Here is an 18,639-nt window from a genome sequence, read left to right as displayed (position 1 = left end):
ACGGTTCTTACTGAGTCCAATTGAAAACCATTACTTAAGGATATGGTGCATAATTTACAAAATACTGTATCAAAGATATAGGAAATTTTAATGTCTCTGGCTTACAGAAAACTGTAAATGTGCAATACCAAGATTAAAAAGTAAACAATGTACATTTTGAGAATATAAGCAATAGCAATCATACAGGACTTGTCTTAATCTTCCCAGATGATCGTCGGCAATTTGAACACAATAAGTACAAGTATTAGATGGATTCTAGAAATCAACAGCAATACAAACAACAAAAAAGTCCAAAGATCAGCATTTTAAATTTGCTGGTCAATATATGTAATAGCTCGGAAGCTCAAACCATAATAGTAGATTCATATTAGTTATTGTTAAAGGCGGAGAACAAAAACGTCAAATGACAAAGTGAATATCCGTACTGTATACATAATGTTGTGCCAAAATGTTCAAATTCTAAATTTACCTACACTTGTACAAATGAAATATACATGACTCGTCATTTGTACCTCGAATTTCCTCGGAAAGCATTACTAAGCACCCTATTACTGGAACTATGTTGACAATTACTACTAACAAGAACGATGTTTTATGATAAAGTATGAATGGCAAAACTCGCGTTTCTGTTTACTTTTTCTAACAATCAATGCCACTGTTACGATACGTTCTGCGACAAAGCCTAGTTTTGGCAGGTCTTCCCATCCTCTCCAAGTGTGAAGGAGTCTCGACAGGCGCAGTGGTAGCTACCCTCGGTGTTAACACAGCTGTGGTTGCAACCTCCATTATTGTCGTTACACTCATTGACATCTGCGGATGGATAATAAATTAAACTACGGCGCGCCGATTGTTTCAAAATTATTTTAAATATTTGTGAGGATCCAGAAAAAAAATCGCTGGGGTTAAAAAACAAGGGGGTCATCCAAGATAAAAAAAATCGCTAGGGGTAAATAAAAAGGGAGAGGGTACTGTGGTAGATAGAGAAAAAAATCGCCGGGGTTAATAAAAAAGGGGGGAGTACATCCAGAAAAATATCTTGGGTATAAAAAAAACGATGTGGAGGGGGTAACACCAAGAAAAATCGCCGGGGTAAAAAGCTAGGGAATTACTATTTAGTGGTAGATCAAACTCGAAGAAAATCGTTTGAACGAGGGGGGGGTTTAGCGCTGGTGTAAATAAAAAAATGATTGGTTAGATATTTGTGAGGATTAAGAAAAGAGTGAAAGTTCTGAAAATACAGTTTAATTTTATTTTATTTCAGATATTTGTGGTGATTCGGTTAAAGGGCTGGTCCAAATAAAATTGAAAAATTCTAGAAAAAAAAAAACACAGGGAGAGAAGAACCGGAGGTTATCACCACAAATTTTGGATATATACGAGTGTATCATGATGCAAAACTTTTCAGAGGCTTTATGAATGTCAGAAAAAAAGAACAGATGTAAAAGGATACTGGGGGAAAAAATAACGAGCCCTGCTTGTTGAAAATGTGGATTACTTGTTTGGCGAGAAAAATCAAGATGGGTTTGCTACCACTCAAAATTTGTGCAGTGGGAGACAAAATAAAAAAAATAGGGGGTCTTGGTACCCCATCTTTTTTCCGTGAGCATTTCGCGAGCTGCAAAAAAAGCGGGATGGGTGATCCTTTAGCTCTCTCGTTATTTTTGCTCAAGTCAAAAAATGAAGGCAGTGGTGCCTACAGCTCACTCATTATTTTAAATATAGATTCCATGGTTTTCTTTATAATGACGGAAGAACGTTGACAACAAGGTTACCAAAAAGCTCGAAACAGCTCAATTCCTTATAATCCTAGGAGCACTAAGTCGTGTGTTAAGAAAGTGAAGGGTTATCAATCGTTTGTATCTGGATGTTTCGTGTCTTATTTCCCTTCGGACTGTGAGGAAGGCGGCCATATTAATCAGCTACATTAGTTGTATGCGATGCATAATCTGAAATAAGTTTGAAACTGTATTCTCCAACCTTTCACCTTTTTTCTGGATACTCACAAATATCTAACCAACCATTTTTTTATTTACACAGGCGCTAACCTCCCTATCGTTGTTATAATGACACAACCGATTTTCTTTAATTATGACCTACCACTACAATAAACCCCCCTGATGTTTTTTATCCAAGCATTTTTCTCTGCATGTTACCCTCCTTCGTTTTTCAATACCCCAGATTTTTTTCTGATGTACCCCCCTTTTTTATTAACCCCGGTGATTTTTTCTCTATCTACCACAGTACCCTCTCCGTTTTTATTTACCAATAGCGATTTTTTTTTATCTTGGATGACCCCCCGTCGTGTTTTGTTTTTTTAACCCCAGAGATATTTTTTCTGGATCCTCACAAATATTTAAAATAATTTTGAAACAATCAGCTTAAAATACAAAGTAATGATATCTGTAACTTAGGTTTCATGCATCCTGCAGTCATCAGACAGAAGAAGGTTGCATGAAACTTAAGTAACAGATATCATTACTTTGTACTTGAAGTAATTTTGTGCTATTATTTATACCGCTCTGTTTTGGCATCGAGCACTCCAATTTCCCACGAGGATATCTGTATACTTCGATATATATATATATATATATATATATATATATATATATATATATATATATATATATATATATATATATATATATATATATATATATATATATATATATCTGCAAATCTGCACTGTTGTCTAGGAACAATGTGAACATATTAGTTATATATTCATTGTTTGACATATGCATCGTATGAAAATTGAAAGACTTTAACCAGACATTACATGTAAAACTCTACATGAGTGCATGATAATACGTACGAAGGAAAACACAATTCATTTCGCTGTTTACAAGATGATCAGTTCGTTTCGGTAAATTCGATCATACGCAAGATACAATTTTTACAATTAGCTTTTGCCATTATGGACAGTATTGTTTTCACTTACGAAACCGATTGACTTACCGTTACAGGACACCCCATCGTCATTGAGATAATATTCAGGTCACAATAGCAGATGCCTCTTCCAAGTATATTCACACAGTGTTGTTGGCAAGTCATGCTCGCACATTGATTGTGTACTTGGGACAAATACAGAGGAACTAAGGTAAACTTTTTAGTCCAGTCATTTTTATTTTCCCGCACACCACGGAAAAAATAATGTTGACAGCGTTTGTATACAAATCTGCACGAAACTATTTTTACATCGAATTCATCGTTGGCAGTCAATAAAATATGAACACACAATGAAAATCATATGAAGGCCATAACAAAATAACCATAAAAGGAGACGATTCGCACATCTTATCATGTTGTCATGGTAAATAAATAGAAGAAAGGATTGAATTGAGAAAGAAACCAGCTTGATAGAAAGAGACCGTGTATACAACGACTTGTACCGCGCTCATTCATATGTCAATTTGTAAGTTAGAACTTGCCCTAATATTAATTCCGACGGTGTGGGATGAAACAACGCATTATAAAACATTTCATTTGCTTTGATTCGTACATCGCTTGACATATTACCAGAGGTGATTGAGGATTTACTCAGGGCGCTATAAAGGCAATGTTCAAACTTACAAGTGCAAGAGCTCCCGTTTTCATCAAGTATGAAGCCCTCCCTGCAACTACACCGAAGCTTCCAGCAGTATTATCACAGACGTGATCACATCCTCCATTAGATTCGATGCATTCATCGGCATCTTGAAAAATACAAATATGATATGTAAACATTGTCTTCTTAGAAGCACAGTATATTTATGATTTCGAAATACTGTAGGATATGGAAGAAGGTGACTCGCAGAAGATTGTTGGACAATAAAATTCTTTAATTGCTTGTCTGATCTGTTGTTCATCTAGTACTGTATTAATAACTTTTTAAAGTTGTAAAATGTAAATTGACTTTTCTGAACCCTCTTTTTGAATAACAGAAATTATTATCCATTTAGAGTTAAAACATGATAAGCTGCCGTCTGATTTCAAGGAACACCAATTGAATAAATTACAGATAAGGTATACCATGGCATCTGAGTTTCTTTACTGGTTGCAAAAGATAATAGTTTCCTTGAGCAAGTATTAGTAAAACTTTAAAATTCTTCAGTTTCAAAGCACATCATACCTTACAGTAAAGTTGTTGCAAATAGCTTTGAGAAATGAAAGACACGTGGCATATCACTTGACTTTATTTTATTTAATAATTTGACATGTCTACCTTAACTCTTGGAGTATTCATAAATAGTACTTTAATTATAAATGGAGGACCAAGCTTACCTACACAGCTGTGGGCATCGATGGCCAAAATATAACCAACTTGACACACACAGCTGTAGCTGCCACGATTATTGAAGCACGAATGGTCACATCCACCATTATTGGTCAGACACTCATCCACATCTATGCAAAATAAAGAGGATGTCTGTACAGCATTTTCTTATCCTTTCACGTACTGATTCTCTGGCATAATCGAAAAATGCGGCCGACAAGTTATCGCAACAATGTATATACGTGTAATCGGAACTCACTAGTTTATTGGATAATAAAAGGATGAGGTAGTCATGATTGTTTGTAAAAAAGAATGTACGTGGGACAGCTTCGTGTTGGGTCCAGTGTTTTGTCCTTGCTGCTGTTTACGTTGGAACGATATATACACGGATTGATAGCTAGTTTTAAGATTTTAGTATTTCTGTCAGTATTTTCAGAAAAAAGGGATAAGAGCGATAATTCAAGCGTCATATTACGTAATGAACAGCACGCGATAAAGGCCGAGTTCCGGCCGCTGCACGATTTGATCTGATTTAATAGCTTAGAGGTGGTAAATGCCGAGTTATTATTTGAATACAAGGAGCTTTTCTATGAAGGGTAAGTACTATAGAATTTCAGAAAATGATATAGTTTGGTTCTGAGAGACAGGTTATCAGGTTATCTAGGATTTCACTATCAATATCACAATTACAAAGGCAATACGTACAGGATATAAGGTTTAACGTCAGTCGATGGGCATTCAAAATGTGTCCGGAAAACTGCAAATTTATATGGCGTATAGAAATAAAGAAGGAAATTGCTCACCAATGTCACACGTAGATCCGGAAAAATTCGGGGTGCATTCACAAACGTTTGGGCTCATACATCTGCCACCATTTTCGCAGCGTGGACTGCAGATTGCTGTTAAAGATAGAAGTGATTGAAGGAATGTTAAGTGGAGTTCTCTTACAGTGGATTTCAAAATAGCTTGGAAATTCTCTATGCCTTGGGTGATGAGAAAAACGTTTCAGGATATAAAAATAACGCCAACTGCGTTCATTTCAAACCCCCTCTTTTGATTATATTGCAAACAATTTACACACATATGGCGTTCACTTCGCACAATAAGTCGGTATAACTTTCAGCGCTTTTATTGAAAAATTCAACCGTACATTGTACATCTCTCACCTACGTTTACCAAAAAAGAACCACATTACGTTTTACTTCATGTCTGAAAACTGAACAGTTGTTTCATTTCAGAACCAAGCTTAGCAATATACTCATGCACAAGAAACTATCTAGTGTCTCGCAACACTGAGTTGACGCCATACAGAACGGTTAATAAACTACACTACTTTCCATGTTTCAGTCCTGTGGTGCAGAAAACCTGTTCGTAATTTCTACCTTTGAAGTATAGATATTTTGAAAACTAGGAAACAAATCGGTAACAGTAATCTTAAAATCAAACTACCGTAAAGGGTGAATAATGTAAAACTTGGAAATATGTCAAATCTGTGATCCACAGAATCCATAAACGCACCGTTGGCTGGATATTGGGCTTAGTACTCACCTCGCCCAGTCAGCGAAGAGGCTACGGCGATAGCACCGTTTTGTGTAATATCATCGGGAAATCGATTTCGGGTAGAGCTGAACATTTACGCGCGTAAATGTGATCATGGGTGACGAGTGTAAGCACTCAATGGTAGCTGTACTACGACCTTAAATAGTGAAGAAAATCGTTTGAACGAGGAGGGGGGGGGTTAGCGCTGGTGTAAATAAAAAATATGATTGATTAGATATTTGTGAGATTCAGAAAAAAAGTGAAGGTTTCAGAATACAATTTCATTTCATTTTATTTCAGATATTTATGGTGATTCGGTTAAAGGGCTGGTCCAAATAAAATTGGGAGTTCTAGAAAAAGCCACAGGGGAGAGAAGAACCGGAGGTTATCACCATATACTTTGGGATATATACGAGTGTATCATGATGCAAAACTTTTCAGAGGCTTTATGAATGTCAGAAAAAAAAAAAGATATAAAAGAATACTGTGGAAAAAAATAACGAGCCCTGCTTGTTGAAAATGTGGATTACTTGTTTGGTGGGGAAAAATCAAGATGGGTTTGCTACCACTCAAAATTTGTGCAGTGGAGAACAAAATAAAAAAAAGGGGGACTTGGTACCCCATCTTTCATGAGCATTTCGCGAGCTGCAAAAAAGCGGGATGGGTGATCCTTTAGCTCTCTCGTTATTTTTGGTCAAGCAAAAAATGAAGGCAGTGGTGCCTACAGCTCACTCATTATTCTAAATATAGATTCCATGGTGTACTTTATAATGGCCGAAAAAAGTTGATAACAAGGTAACCAAACAGCTCGAAACAACTCAATTCCTTATAATCCTAGGAGCACTAAGTCGTGTGTTAAGAAAGTGAAGGGTTATCAATCGTTTGTATCTGGATGTTTCGTGTCTTATTTCCCTTCGGACTGTGAGGAAGGCGGCCATATTAATCAGCTACATTAGTTGTATGCGATGCATAATCTGAAATAAGTTTGAAACTGTATTCTCCAACCCTTCACTTTCTTCTGGATACTCACAAATACGTAACCAACCATTTTTTATTTACACAGTCGCTAACCTCCCTATCGTTGGTTTAATGACACAAACGATTTTCTTTAATTATGATCTACCACAAAAATACCCCCCCTGATTATTTTTATCCGAGCATTTTTCTCTGCATGTTACCCTCCCTTCGTTCTTTCAATACCCTGGATTTTTTTAGGATATACCCCCCCTTTTTTTATTAACCCGAGTGATTTTTTCTCTATCTACCACAGTACCCTCTCCCTTTTTATTTACCAATAACGATTTTTTTTATCTTGGATGACCCCACGTCGTTTTCGTTTTTTTTAACCCAAGCGATCTTTTATATATTCTGTGTTATTATATATATAATATATATATATATATATATATATATATATATATATATATATATATATATATATATATATATATATATATATATATATATATATATATATGTGTGTGTATATAATATCTGTGTGTGTATATGTGTGTGTATGGGTGTGTGTGCTGCCAGTACTATTATAACCTCTGCACTCATTAAAATCTGCAATGTTGCCGTGGAACATTGTGAACAAATTAGTAATATATTCATTGATTTGACATATGCAACGTATGAAAATTGAAAGACTTTAACCAGACATTACATGTAAAACTCTACATGAGTGCATGATAATACGTACGAAGGAAAACACAATTCATTTCGCTGTTTATAAGATGATCAGTTCGTTTTGGTGAGTTCGTTCATATGCAAGATACAATTTTTACAATTAGTTTTGCCATTATGGACAGTATTGTTTACACTTACGAAACTAATAGACTTACCGTTACAGGACACCCCATCGTCATTGAGATAATATTCCAGGTCACAATAGCAGATGCCTCTTCCAAGTATATTCACACAGTGTTGTTGGCAAGTCATGCTCGCACATTGATTGTGTACTTGGGACAAATACAGAGGAAATAAGGTAAACTTTTTAGTTCAGTCATTTTTATTTTCCCGCACAACGCGGAAAGATAATGTTGACAGCGTTTGTATACAAATCTGCACGAAACTATTTTTACATCGAATTCATCGTTGGCGAGTCAAGAAAATATGAACACACAATGAAAACAGCATGAAGGCCATAACAAAATAACCATAAAAGGAGACGATTCGCACATCTTATCATGTTGTCATGGTAAGTAAATAGAAGAAAGGATTGAATTGAGAAAGAAACCAGCTTGATAGAAAGAGACCGTGTATACAACGACTTGTACCGCGCTAATCCATATGTCAATTTGTAAGTTAGAACTTGCCCTAATATTAATTCCGACGGTGTGGGATGAAACAACGCATTATAAAAACATTTCATTTGCTTTGATTCGTACAACACTTGACATATTACCAGTGGTGATTGAGTATTTACTCAGGGCGCTATAAAGGGCAATGTTCAAACTTACAAGTGCAAGAGCTCCCGTTTTCATCAAGTATGAAGCCCTCCCTGCAACTACACCGGAAGCTTCCAGCAGTATTATCACAGACGTGATCACATCCTCCATTAGATTCGATGCATTCATCGGCATCTTGAAAAATACAAATATGATATGTAAACATTGTCTTCATAGAAGCACAGTATATTTATGATTTCGAAATACTGTAGGTATGGAAGAAGGTGACTCGCAGAAGATTTGTGGACAATAAAATTCTTTAATTGCTTGTCTGATCTGTTGTTCATCTAGTACTGTATTAATAACTTTTTAAAGTTGTAAAATGTAAATTGACTTTTCTGAACCCTCTTTTTTGAATAACAGAAATTATTATCCATTTAGAGTTAAAACATGTAAGCTGCCATCTGATTTCAAGGAACACCAATTGAATAAATTACAGATAAGGTATACCATGGCATCTGAGTTTCTTTACTGGTTGCAAAAGATAATAGTTTCCTTGAGCAAGTATTAGTAAAACTTTAAAATTTTTCAGTTTCAAAGCGCATCATACCTTACAGTAAAGTTGCTGCAAATAGCTTTCAGAAATAAAAGACACGTGGCATATCACGTCATTTTATTTTATTAAATAATCTGACATGTCTTCCTTAACTCGTGGAGTATTTATAAATAGTACTATAATTATAAATGGAGGACGAAGCTTACCTACACAGCTGTGGGCATCGATGGCCAAAATATAACCAACTTGACACACACAGCTGTAGCTGCCACGATTATTGATGCACGAATGGTCACATCCACCATTATTGGTCAGACACTCATCCACATCTATGCAAAATAAAGAGGATGTTTGTACAGCATTTTCTTATCTTTTCACGTACTGATTCTCTGGCATAATCGAAAAATGCGGCCGACGAATTATCGCAACAGTGTATATACGTGTAATCTGAACTCACTAGTTCATTAGATAATAAAACAATGAGGTAGTCATAATTGTTGTAAAAAATAATGTAAGTGGGACAGCTTCGTGTTGGGTCTAGTGTGTTATCCTTGCTGCTGTTTACGTTTGAACGATACACGGATTGATAGTTAGTTTTAAGATTTTAGTGTTTCTGTCAGTATTTTCAGAAAAAAGGGATAAGAGCGATAATTCAAGCGCCATATTACGTAATGAACAACGCGCGATAAAGGCCGAGTTATTATGTTGAATACAAGGAGCTTGTCTATGAAGGTAAGTACTATGGAATTTCAGAAAATGATATAATTTGGTTCTGAGAGACAGGTTATCAGGTTATCTAGGATTTCAGTATTAATATCGCAATTACGAAGGCAAGACTTAAAGGATATACGATTTAACGTCATTCGAAGGCAACTCAAAATGTATCTGGAGAACTGCAAATTTATATGGCATATAGAAATAAAGAAGGAAATTGCTCACCAATGTCACACGTAGGTCGGAAAAATTCGGGGTGCATTCACAAACGTTTGGGCTTATACATCTGCCACCATTTTCGCAGCATGGACTGCAGATTGCTGTTAAGATAGAAGTGATTGAAGGAATGTTAAGTGGAGTCCTCTTACAGTGGATTTCAAAATAGCTTGGAAATTCTCTATGCCTTGGGTGATGAGAAAAACGTTTCAGAATATAAAAATAACGCCAACTGCGTTCATTTCAAACTCCCTCTTTTGATTGATTTTGCAAACAATTTACACACATATGGCGTTCACTTCGCGCAATCAGTCGGTATAACCAGTACATTGTACATCTCACCTATGTTTACCAAAAAAAACACACACATTACGTTTTACTTCATATCTGAAAACTGAACAGTTGTTTTATTTCAGAACCAAGCTTAGCAATATACACATGCACAAGAAACTATCTGATGTCTCGCCAACACTGAGTTGACGCCATACAGAACGGTTAATAAACTACACTACTTTTCATCTTTCAGTCCTGTGGTGCAGAAAACCTGTTCGTAATTTCTACCTTTGAAGTATAGAGATTTTGAAAACTAGGAAACAAATCGGTAACAGTAATCTTAAAATCAAACTACCGTAAAGGGTGAATAATGTAAAACTTGGAGATATGTCAAATCTGTGATCCACAGAATCCATAAACGCGCCATAGGCTGGATATTGGGCTTAGTATTCATGTCGCTCAGTCAGCGAAGAGGCTACGGCGGTAGTACCGTTTTGTGTAATATCATCGGAAATCGTTTTTCGGGTAGAGCTGAATATTTATCCTCGTATATGTGATCTTGGGTGACGAGTGTAAGCACTCAATGGTAGCTGTACTACGACGTTACATATTGCAGTAAAAACAAGTGTCCATCGTGATGTGCAGGCTGGTGATGATTATGTTGCTGACAGCTGACACAGCTTTGCAGAGTGAATTTCAAAATTGCTTGGAATTTCAACTTGCTCACAAGAAAAACGTTTTCTGCTGATGAAATAGGCCTATCTACGATCGACTGCATTCATTACTAACCGTTCAAAGATTTTGCCACAATTAAACCAATACGACGTTCACTGTTCGTATAAAGCCTGCCACACATGAGAGGAAATATCTGAGCAAAATTGCATTCGAGACTGTTTGCAAGTAAGCCTAAATAAAGGGCCACGGGCTGCATTACGTGCCGCCTGCCAACTTTCACGATTCATGATCTGCAGTTAAAGCTAGAAATAGATGCAATTTCACCCTTATTCACTTCATCGCTTCATCTACACTGTTAAATCACCAATAGGCGCCTTCGTGCATGATATGTTACTTGCGATATGTGTGTTTACGAATTCAACATGTGCTGTCCAGTAAGAGACTTGGTAAAAAGCATAGGGAGCAAGGGCGGGTGTTTTTTTTTCAAAAATAACGCTGCGCCTAGAAAAGTGACCCTTCAAAGTGTTTGCAAGAAATAAGTGACCCTCCCTAATTTTTATGCCTGACGTGTCATAGTCAACATCAGTAATATTTTATTTGACATACAATCAATTAGGTTATAATGTGATGCCTCATCCCACAAAGTATGAAGTCTGTTGCACTTGTAGTTACTAATTTATTGGCAAAGTTGTTAAATTAGGGTCAAGGGCATCCTGGTAAAGTGATAATTTGCAGCAAATTTTCCTTCCATCCAGTAAAATTCAGACCTCTAGCCCTATTCGCTAGCCAAGAATTAGATTTGTGCATAATTCGGTGCCTCATGGTGTAGAACTTGTAGTTGGTGATATGTAGGAATATTCCATAAATCGATGTCAAGGATCATTCTGGTCACTTGACATTCTAGCAGAAAACTTAGTTAACATAATCATCTCCGTCCAGCAAACTTCAGACCTCTACCTCTGTTGGCTAGCCTATAATCATAGATGCACGTAATTAATAGGGTACAGGATGTTTTGAGGGTCAAACGTCAGTGGCCCATACCGGCCACAGTGTAATAGTTACCAGCTGTCCTCGAGGTAAACTGAGGCAACTGGTCTGCCGAAGACAAATTTGACCCAGTCAATTCTGAGATAAAGTAGGTGCAGGCCATCGTTGTTATCACTCAGGGCACAAAGCCTGGTGTACTGACTGGGATCGATAAAGTAAAGTGTACTATCAGCACACATACCCAGTCATGGTGGTCTTGTATGGCCTCTACCCCATCAGAGACCCAACACTGCCAATTTGGCCCCACTAACAGATGATGACCCCGACTGTGGGCCCAGCAATTCATGGAGCACTTTGAAGGTACCCTGAGGGGCCAGAGGCTCACACCCACGTGAGACCAGAAAATAGGGGACTGGGATGAGAGAGTGTATGTGACTTGTGCCATGGTCGATGATGTGGCCAAACTGAAAAATATCGTCAAGAGGCCCATTCTTCTGCGGACATCACTGGCGAGGACATCTACAATAGTGTGAAGTATAGTAGGGGTAAAAATGGCAACCATTGCCTTATAGAACTCATCCACCACAACAGCCACGCCTGGTCCAAAGAATTGCACTTTCCTCAAAGCAGAGCGGTCTACATCTACAAGGGGCGATGTGTGGGAGGCCTTCTGAGAAGCTAAGAAGGGTGAGCTGTTAGTGGCTGGCTATTGGGAGGTTGTAACAATAGCCAACTTTAAGTCGACCACCTCTCAAAGTCCGTGAAGCAATCATCGCCTTCGATAAACAGACCAAGGTGTGGCTCATGGTCAACTGCAACTATGGGTGTAGCATCATTGGTAAATTGACACAGGACTGCAAGGCCGATGGAAAAAGGCTGACCTGACGACTGGTGTTCGACGAAGGACAGCTTGACTACTGAGTCAGAGCCACCTGCCTGGTCACAGAACAAGCGACATGCCCGTAGGCCATATCATTAAGTACTATGACGGCTTACAGTTGCAGTATGCCCACCTTCGGGGCAGCATGCTGGTATATGCTGGCATCTATCACCTGTGCATGCTCTTGAGGTTCGAGCCAACAAGGTGGAGCATGTGGAGATGATTTGCTTCATCTGCGGAAGGAAGTGCTAAACAGGCTGGAAGGTATTGAGGCATTTTTCGTTTGCAAGCTCTGTGACTGTGGGGAAGAATGATTCAACTGCAAGTTTGAGATCCCTTGGCTCCCCAAGTTGCTCCCACCTAGTGGCATGATATCCTCTACAAGACTGTCGCGAAGAGGCTTGTTGCCTACCTGTGTCAGGACTAAGCCAAGTGGTGAAGGTTTCACTTGAAGGTCAATCACAATCTGCATCATAAGGCGGTCAATAACAGCCTGCTATTTGAACTCCACTGGACTTACCAGCCCAAGGATACCCAACAGATCAGTTTCGATCACTAAGACACGACAAGGGGGCACATGAGTGACAACATATGGTTGACCTGTCTCAAGTGTAACAGAAACAGAGGGCAGCACTCTCAGTGCCAGAGGACCTCATTTGATGGCAATTGGGTGTCTGGGTGCACTACCAAAACCCCTCGCAGACAAACCCCTTTAGCAGCCTATCCTGCAACTAGTACAGCACAGGCTTATCCGGCTTGGTCACCGAGCACCAAAGCCGGTGAAAGGTCTAGGACAAAATGGGATCCGTTACCTGGTGACCATAACCTCTTGCTCATCAGGTAGATGCAGGTAATGGACACCAACCTCTGAAGGGAGCTTTTGCTCGCAAGGCAAACAGGATCCCTCTGGAAAAAGTGTTTTTTGTCACCATCCAAGCCTTGATGGCCTCAGAAAGCTTATCACTGGTCAGCCTTGTAGCTTAACAGTTCAAAGTAGTAACACCAGCAGGCAGCCAGGCTACATATTAGGATGACTGCACTCTGAGGTGGGGAGGGGGGGCACATTTTGTGAGCATACTGGTGCCTGAAGAGTCAGTCAGCCATGGTCTGATTGAACCATTCTATGATCGATTGGTACCGATGGACATTTACACGCTCAAGCCTGACCAATCTTGCAAGCAGCTGAAATACAGCGCCCGTAAACTCACGCTTTAAGTAGTTTGGGACACTTCAATGGGAGGCTACATTTAAATATGTGACAGAGGGCCAACATGTCCTGTTTGCCCTCTTTGGTGGTCGGGGGATGAATGGCCTTGAAGAGGGAAGCAATGTCGATGATGATAAGAGCATACTTGTAGGTGTGCTTGCCCACCTTATTTTGTGATAGAAACAGGAGGATGGCTTGGTGGACCTAGTTTGGCACGCCAATGTTCAATGTTGGCTGAAGAATGTGCCATGGAGCTGGTAAATAGATTTGCCAGATGGTTTGCCAACACCTGCGCAACATCTTCATGAACTTTGCTGCTGAAGTAAGTTTCTTGATGGCTGCGAACCCTTTCCAGTAGCCGCACGGGCTGTTGTAGATGTTAGAAAACTTTGCTGTCTTCTCACAGTCGACCATAAGAAGACTTAATTTCGATCTTAACAGCGCCAAAGATTCACTGACATATGGTTAAAAACAATTTGATTTCTTTATTGAGTTGTTAGGGTAGAAAATTGCACCTCAGGGACAGATATTCGGGCACTAAAAGTTTTATAATATTATTCTGGCCTACCACTTGTGGGGCTCATTTTGAAGCTTGGAGTTGTGCGCATCCTCCACTGGGAGAAGATCATCTAGAAATTCTGGTTTACATTGACCGTTGTTACACAGCTGGATTGTAATTGACTGCTTCAATGTAAAATTCTTGAGGCCAAAATATCATGATTCTGACAGTTTGATTCCATTCATGCAGAAGCATGTTTCCAGTTTGATGATTACAGGTGTGGACTATAGAGGGCGCAAGTCAATATGCCGTTTCCACTTAAGGTATAGACACACATTAGAGGATACTTATTTTAAACTCACTTTTTCTCAGTAAATTTCACTTTTGGACCCCACTGTCACACATTATATATTTTCTGTTAGCCCTATATATCAACATTATGAAAAATATGTTTATTTTCCGAAATCTCTGTGTCTGTGTCCATTTCTCTCAAAAATATGCGTTTTTGAGTTTTTTTACCAAAAAAAATACCGTCAAGGACACTACGTGCTCACATTCGGTTTGAATTGGTCCATTCGAGAAATATTTAAACCAGGAAAAACAAGAATGACAAAAGCAAATAAGGTCTCCAACTTAGGTACTGGAGGTCATCTTTAGGAACATGCATATCAACTTCTATAGCAATGGGAAAAGCAGATCCTAAATACATAAGCAAATGTCAACAACAAAAAACAGAGAAGGCTTGATAAAAAGAAAGGGTGGGAGTGGGCAAAAAATGCACAAGGGATCGGTAAAAAAGTAATGCTACATCATTGATCTTCTAAACCCTACCCCCTCCTGCATATCAAATGTTCCACCCCTTGGTATTACATAAGACCAACTGACAGAAAGTACATTTACAACCTTGGAGATTTTTAATTAATGCCATGAGTGTTATCATTCTAATGTAAACAGCACTTAAGTTAGTTACAGATAGTGAAATGCCTTCCACTGTGGGTGGTGATTACAACATCTGGAATTATCCTGGATCCAAATTTCTCATCAGTTTTTGTATGTCTTACATAGAAAAGTTGCAAAAATTGGTCCAAAATGAAAAAAAATCACCTCAGCTTTGTTTTCTGGATCAAATTTTCCTACAAATTGGTATCAAATATGACAAAATTATGTTCACAGCCTTCAAAATTGTCTCACAACATATCCTGGGTTAGTATAGGTCATTTAAGGTCACAAACTGAGAAAAGTACCTAAAATATACAAATTTTGGGGTTTCCCAACACTTTGAGCAGAAAATTTATCTAATAACATCTTTCGGGACTTTATACCAAATTACAAAGCTATCAAACAAGGGACTTTTATACCAAATTACAAAGCTATCAAACAAGTAATGTTGAGATAAAGTTTTCTTGACCAAAAATGACAATATTGTCTTAAAAATACAATTTTTTATATTTCAGGAAAATTTCCACATATCTAACTATTGTCATCTCTGTACGTCTGTGTACGAAATATGAAAGCTGTCTGTCCAGGGGTTTTAAAAAGGAAACACTGTCTAAGATTTTTTGACCAAAAATGACAAAATTGCACAAAAATAGTAATTTTCCCAATTTTGTCATAATTTCAACAAATTAGAAGAGTAACACCCTTGCAAAGAGACAACCCAAATTGAGAGCGATTGGGCCGACGGTTTCAGAGAAGAATAATTTTTACTGAAAATGAGAAAAATCACAAAAAAATTCAGCAAAAATACAAATTAAGGATATCTTCACAATATTCATAAAACTGTATAAGGTTAACCTAAGGTACTTGCACACAAATTTTCAAAGCAATCAAAAAAGCGGTTCTTGACTTATTAATTCTTAACCATTTTCACATTTTGTAAGCTCATTTGCATAATTTTGGCAATGCAGACTTCATTTGAACAAAATCCCATCTATAGCCCAGGATGCATCCACACACCAAATACCAAGCTGAAACGTGCAGCGGTTTGCGTGTTTTTGATGTTGACGGACATACTGTACGTACATACATACATACATACATACATACATACATACATACATACATACATACATACATACATACATACATACATACATACATACATACATACATACATACATACATACATACATACATACACACATACATACAGACGCCATCGACTTCAGCCTATACGATAAACTCACATTGGTAAAACCAAATGTGAGCTAAAAATTAGGTCTGCAAGGACTATGCCGACTTGAGATCTTTGAACAGAAATCAACAATTGAGTACTCTGGGGAAAAAACGGTGTCCCAGATTTTTTCTATTCCCTTTAGTTTCAGCACAATAAGGTGTGAAAGTAACAACTCTGGGTTTTTGAATAAATTACCGGGTTTCGTTCACTTCAGCAAGAGTTTCTCTTGTTCCAAAAATTTTACCGAAAATCTGAGACACCGTTTTACAGATATGTATTGCTTCTGTGACCTGGTAAAAAATCAGACCGATCTGTGCACCCTACTCCGACCTAATTTCTTTTGAAGTTACGCTTGTCAGGCCAAAATCGGAAGAGAGATAATCAAAGATTTGTGTAAACACCCCTATACGTACAAAAATCGATCGTTGATATGACTTTCCGGGCGATTTATATTCATGTTCACGAACTTGCATTAAGCAGGAGACTAGATGTTTTGTATTTTACATCAAATACCCTTCCGACGATCATAAATAGCGAGAAAATCGGGAAAAACACACACAAACTGTTGAGATGTATGAGTAATGAGGGCGGTTTATTTACATAACAAACACTGCTACGGCTAATCTTTTTTTTCTCAAATTAGAGTCTAAGCTTGTTACTGTAACTGTAAACGGTTGTCAAGCTCTATCAATCCGTTTCTCTTCGGTTTAGAAGTATATTTTACGCCCGTCGGAGGCGAATTGCGATATTTTGCGTTTGCAAGAGTCTCAGTGCACACACTGATTTCGACATCGCGGCGTCACGGAATGCAGTGACTGTTCAAGTTCGTCATTCGGCCCGTGCGCCTGTTCAGTTTCCGGGCCCTGGAAGATGAAAATTTATGCATACGCATCGCTTGACACGTCCACCAGTTTCATTCACAAATTTGTTCACTTATCGCCGACCTTCACATCGGAATGAGCGTTCTGTGGTAGACAGACTCTGTCGCTGACTTTCACGCTTGAGAACTCACTTCAGTGGAGAGAATCTGATAATCAACCAGCTTCGTCGTCGGAAGAAAGATTCGTGTCCGACATCTCATCTTCTGCCACGTTGCTATAGTACGACCCTAAGTCAGACAATCTGAGTTTTGTTCTGGTAGCCTGGTCCATGATCTTACTTACTCTCTTCTTACGACCACGCTTACGTTTTACGCGTCTCTGCCTTCCGCTTGTCACTAGTACGGCAGCCATTGTTATTGAACGTCATGCACACAGGACAGTGGAAAGTATGCGCATGCGCGCCGGACAAGATCAGAAAAATTAACATAATCTGTTGACCCTGCGTCGCTATCCTAACTAATCCGTACACAGTTAAGACAACCGAATATAACAGTACGCGTAGTTCGCAAAAAATATATTTTTATTAGTATTTTAAGCATTTCTTAATACAATATTGTCTCGACATTTTTCAACATGTAAAGATCATATGGTACGGACTCCAATTTTGAAATAAAACCAAAATCTCTGTAAAAATGAATTAAACGTGTGTCTGTACCTTAAGCTTACAATTGCCTTTCTGATTTTTTTAGAAATTAAAATTCAGGCTTCTGAAACTCACAGCTGAAGACAGATTTCAAGGCATACAATCAACTGGTTGGATTTATCAAGTATGCAGTGCAAGTATTTGTATCGATTATAAGGTGATATGCAAACATATATTAAAATCGTTTCATCCCTAGTCAGGGGATAAATCCGTTGCAAAGCTTTGTAGTTCCATTTGAGAATTTTGCAAATGGGCAGGTTAACACTGGTACAATTTACTATACTTTTGTCTCCTTTCCTGTTTATGATATCAAATTTTAGGTCATCCGCCAAAAGTGAAGTGAAAGATGATTTATAAACTTTACAAGGCGTCCATCTGACTTCCTGATATATTATTTCGCTGTACAACACATACAATGAAGCATATCATGTTACGAAAAAAGGGTTCAATACAATGCAGCACAGTTTGATCTGCAGATAGTCAGGTCTGCATATAACTTGATCTATATGTACATATACTACTTCACTGGGATTAACACACAGACAGTGGGTGAAGTAAATATTATCAGTTCATCTTGTAGTATGGCTTGTAAGAATAATGACATGGTTAAATATCAAAAAACATTCATAAATTGGGGCACCGGATATCTTAACAAAGATTTTAATTCCAGAGTTAATAACTCATATATTGAACCAGTTTCCATAAGAGTTGTAAATGCACACAAACCTGCAAGCGGGAAGTGAGACTAAAG

At 38.0% G+C, this 18,639-nt stretch overlaps 1 protein-coding gene across 1 annotated transcript; it reads right to left on the bottom strand.

Moving 5' to 3' along the window:
• Window positions 1-288: 288 nt before the first annotated feature.
• On the bottom strand, window positions 289-9,772 carry LOC139144166 (signal peptide, CUB and EGF-like domain-containing protein 1). The gene is made up of 9 exons (XM_070714823.1): window positions 9,677-9,772; window positions 8,944-9,066; window positions 8,254-8,376; window positions 7,636-7,752; window positions 5,056-5,151; window positions 4,261-4,383; window positions 3,571-3,692; window positions 2,956-3,071; window positions 289-810 (listed from the first exon to the last, which is right to left on the bottom strand). The coding sequence occupies exons 1-8, from the start codon at window positions 9,711-9,713 to the stop codon at window positions 3,048-3,050; spliced, it is 765 nt and encodes a 254-aa protein (XP_070570924.1). The 5' UTR covers window positions 9,714-9,772; the 3' UTR covers window positions 289-810; window positions 2,956-3,047.
• Between the last annotated feature and the right edge of the window lie 8,867 nt (window positions 9,773-18,639).

The sequence above is a fragment of the Ptychodera flava genome, chromosome 11 (assembly GCF_041260155.1).
Source record: "Ptychodera flava strain L36383 chromosome 11, AS_Pfla_20210202, whole genome shotgun sequence".
Lineage (NCBI taxonomy): Eukaryota > Metazoa > Hemichordata > Enteropneusta > Ptychoderidae > Ptychodera > Ptychodera flava.
Note: the sequence above shows the minus strand (reverse complement) of the source record. Positions and strands in the feature narration are given on the sequence as shown.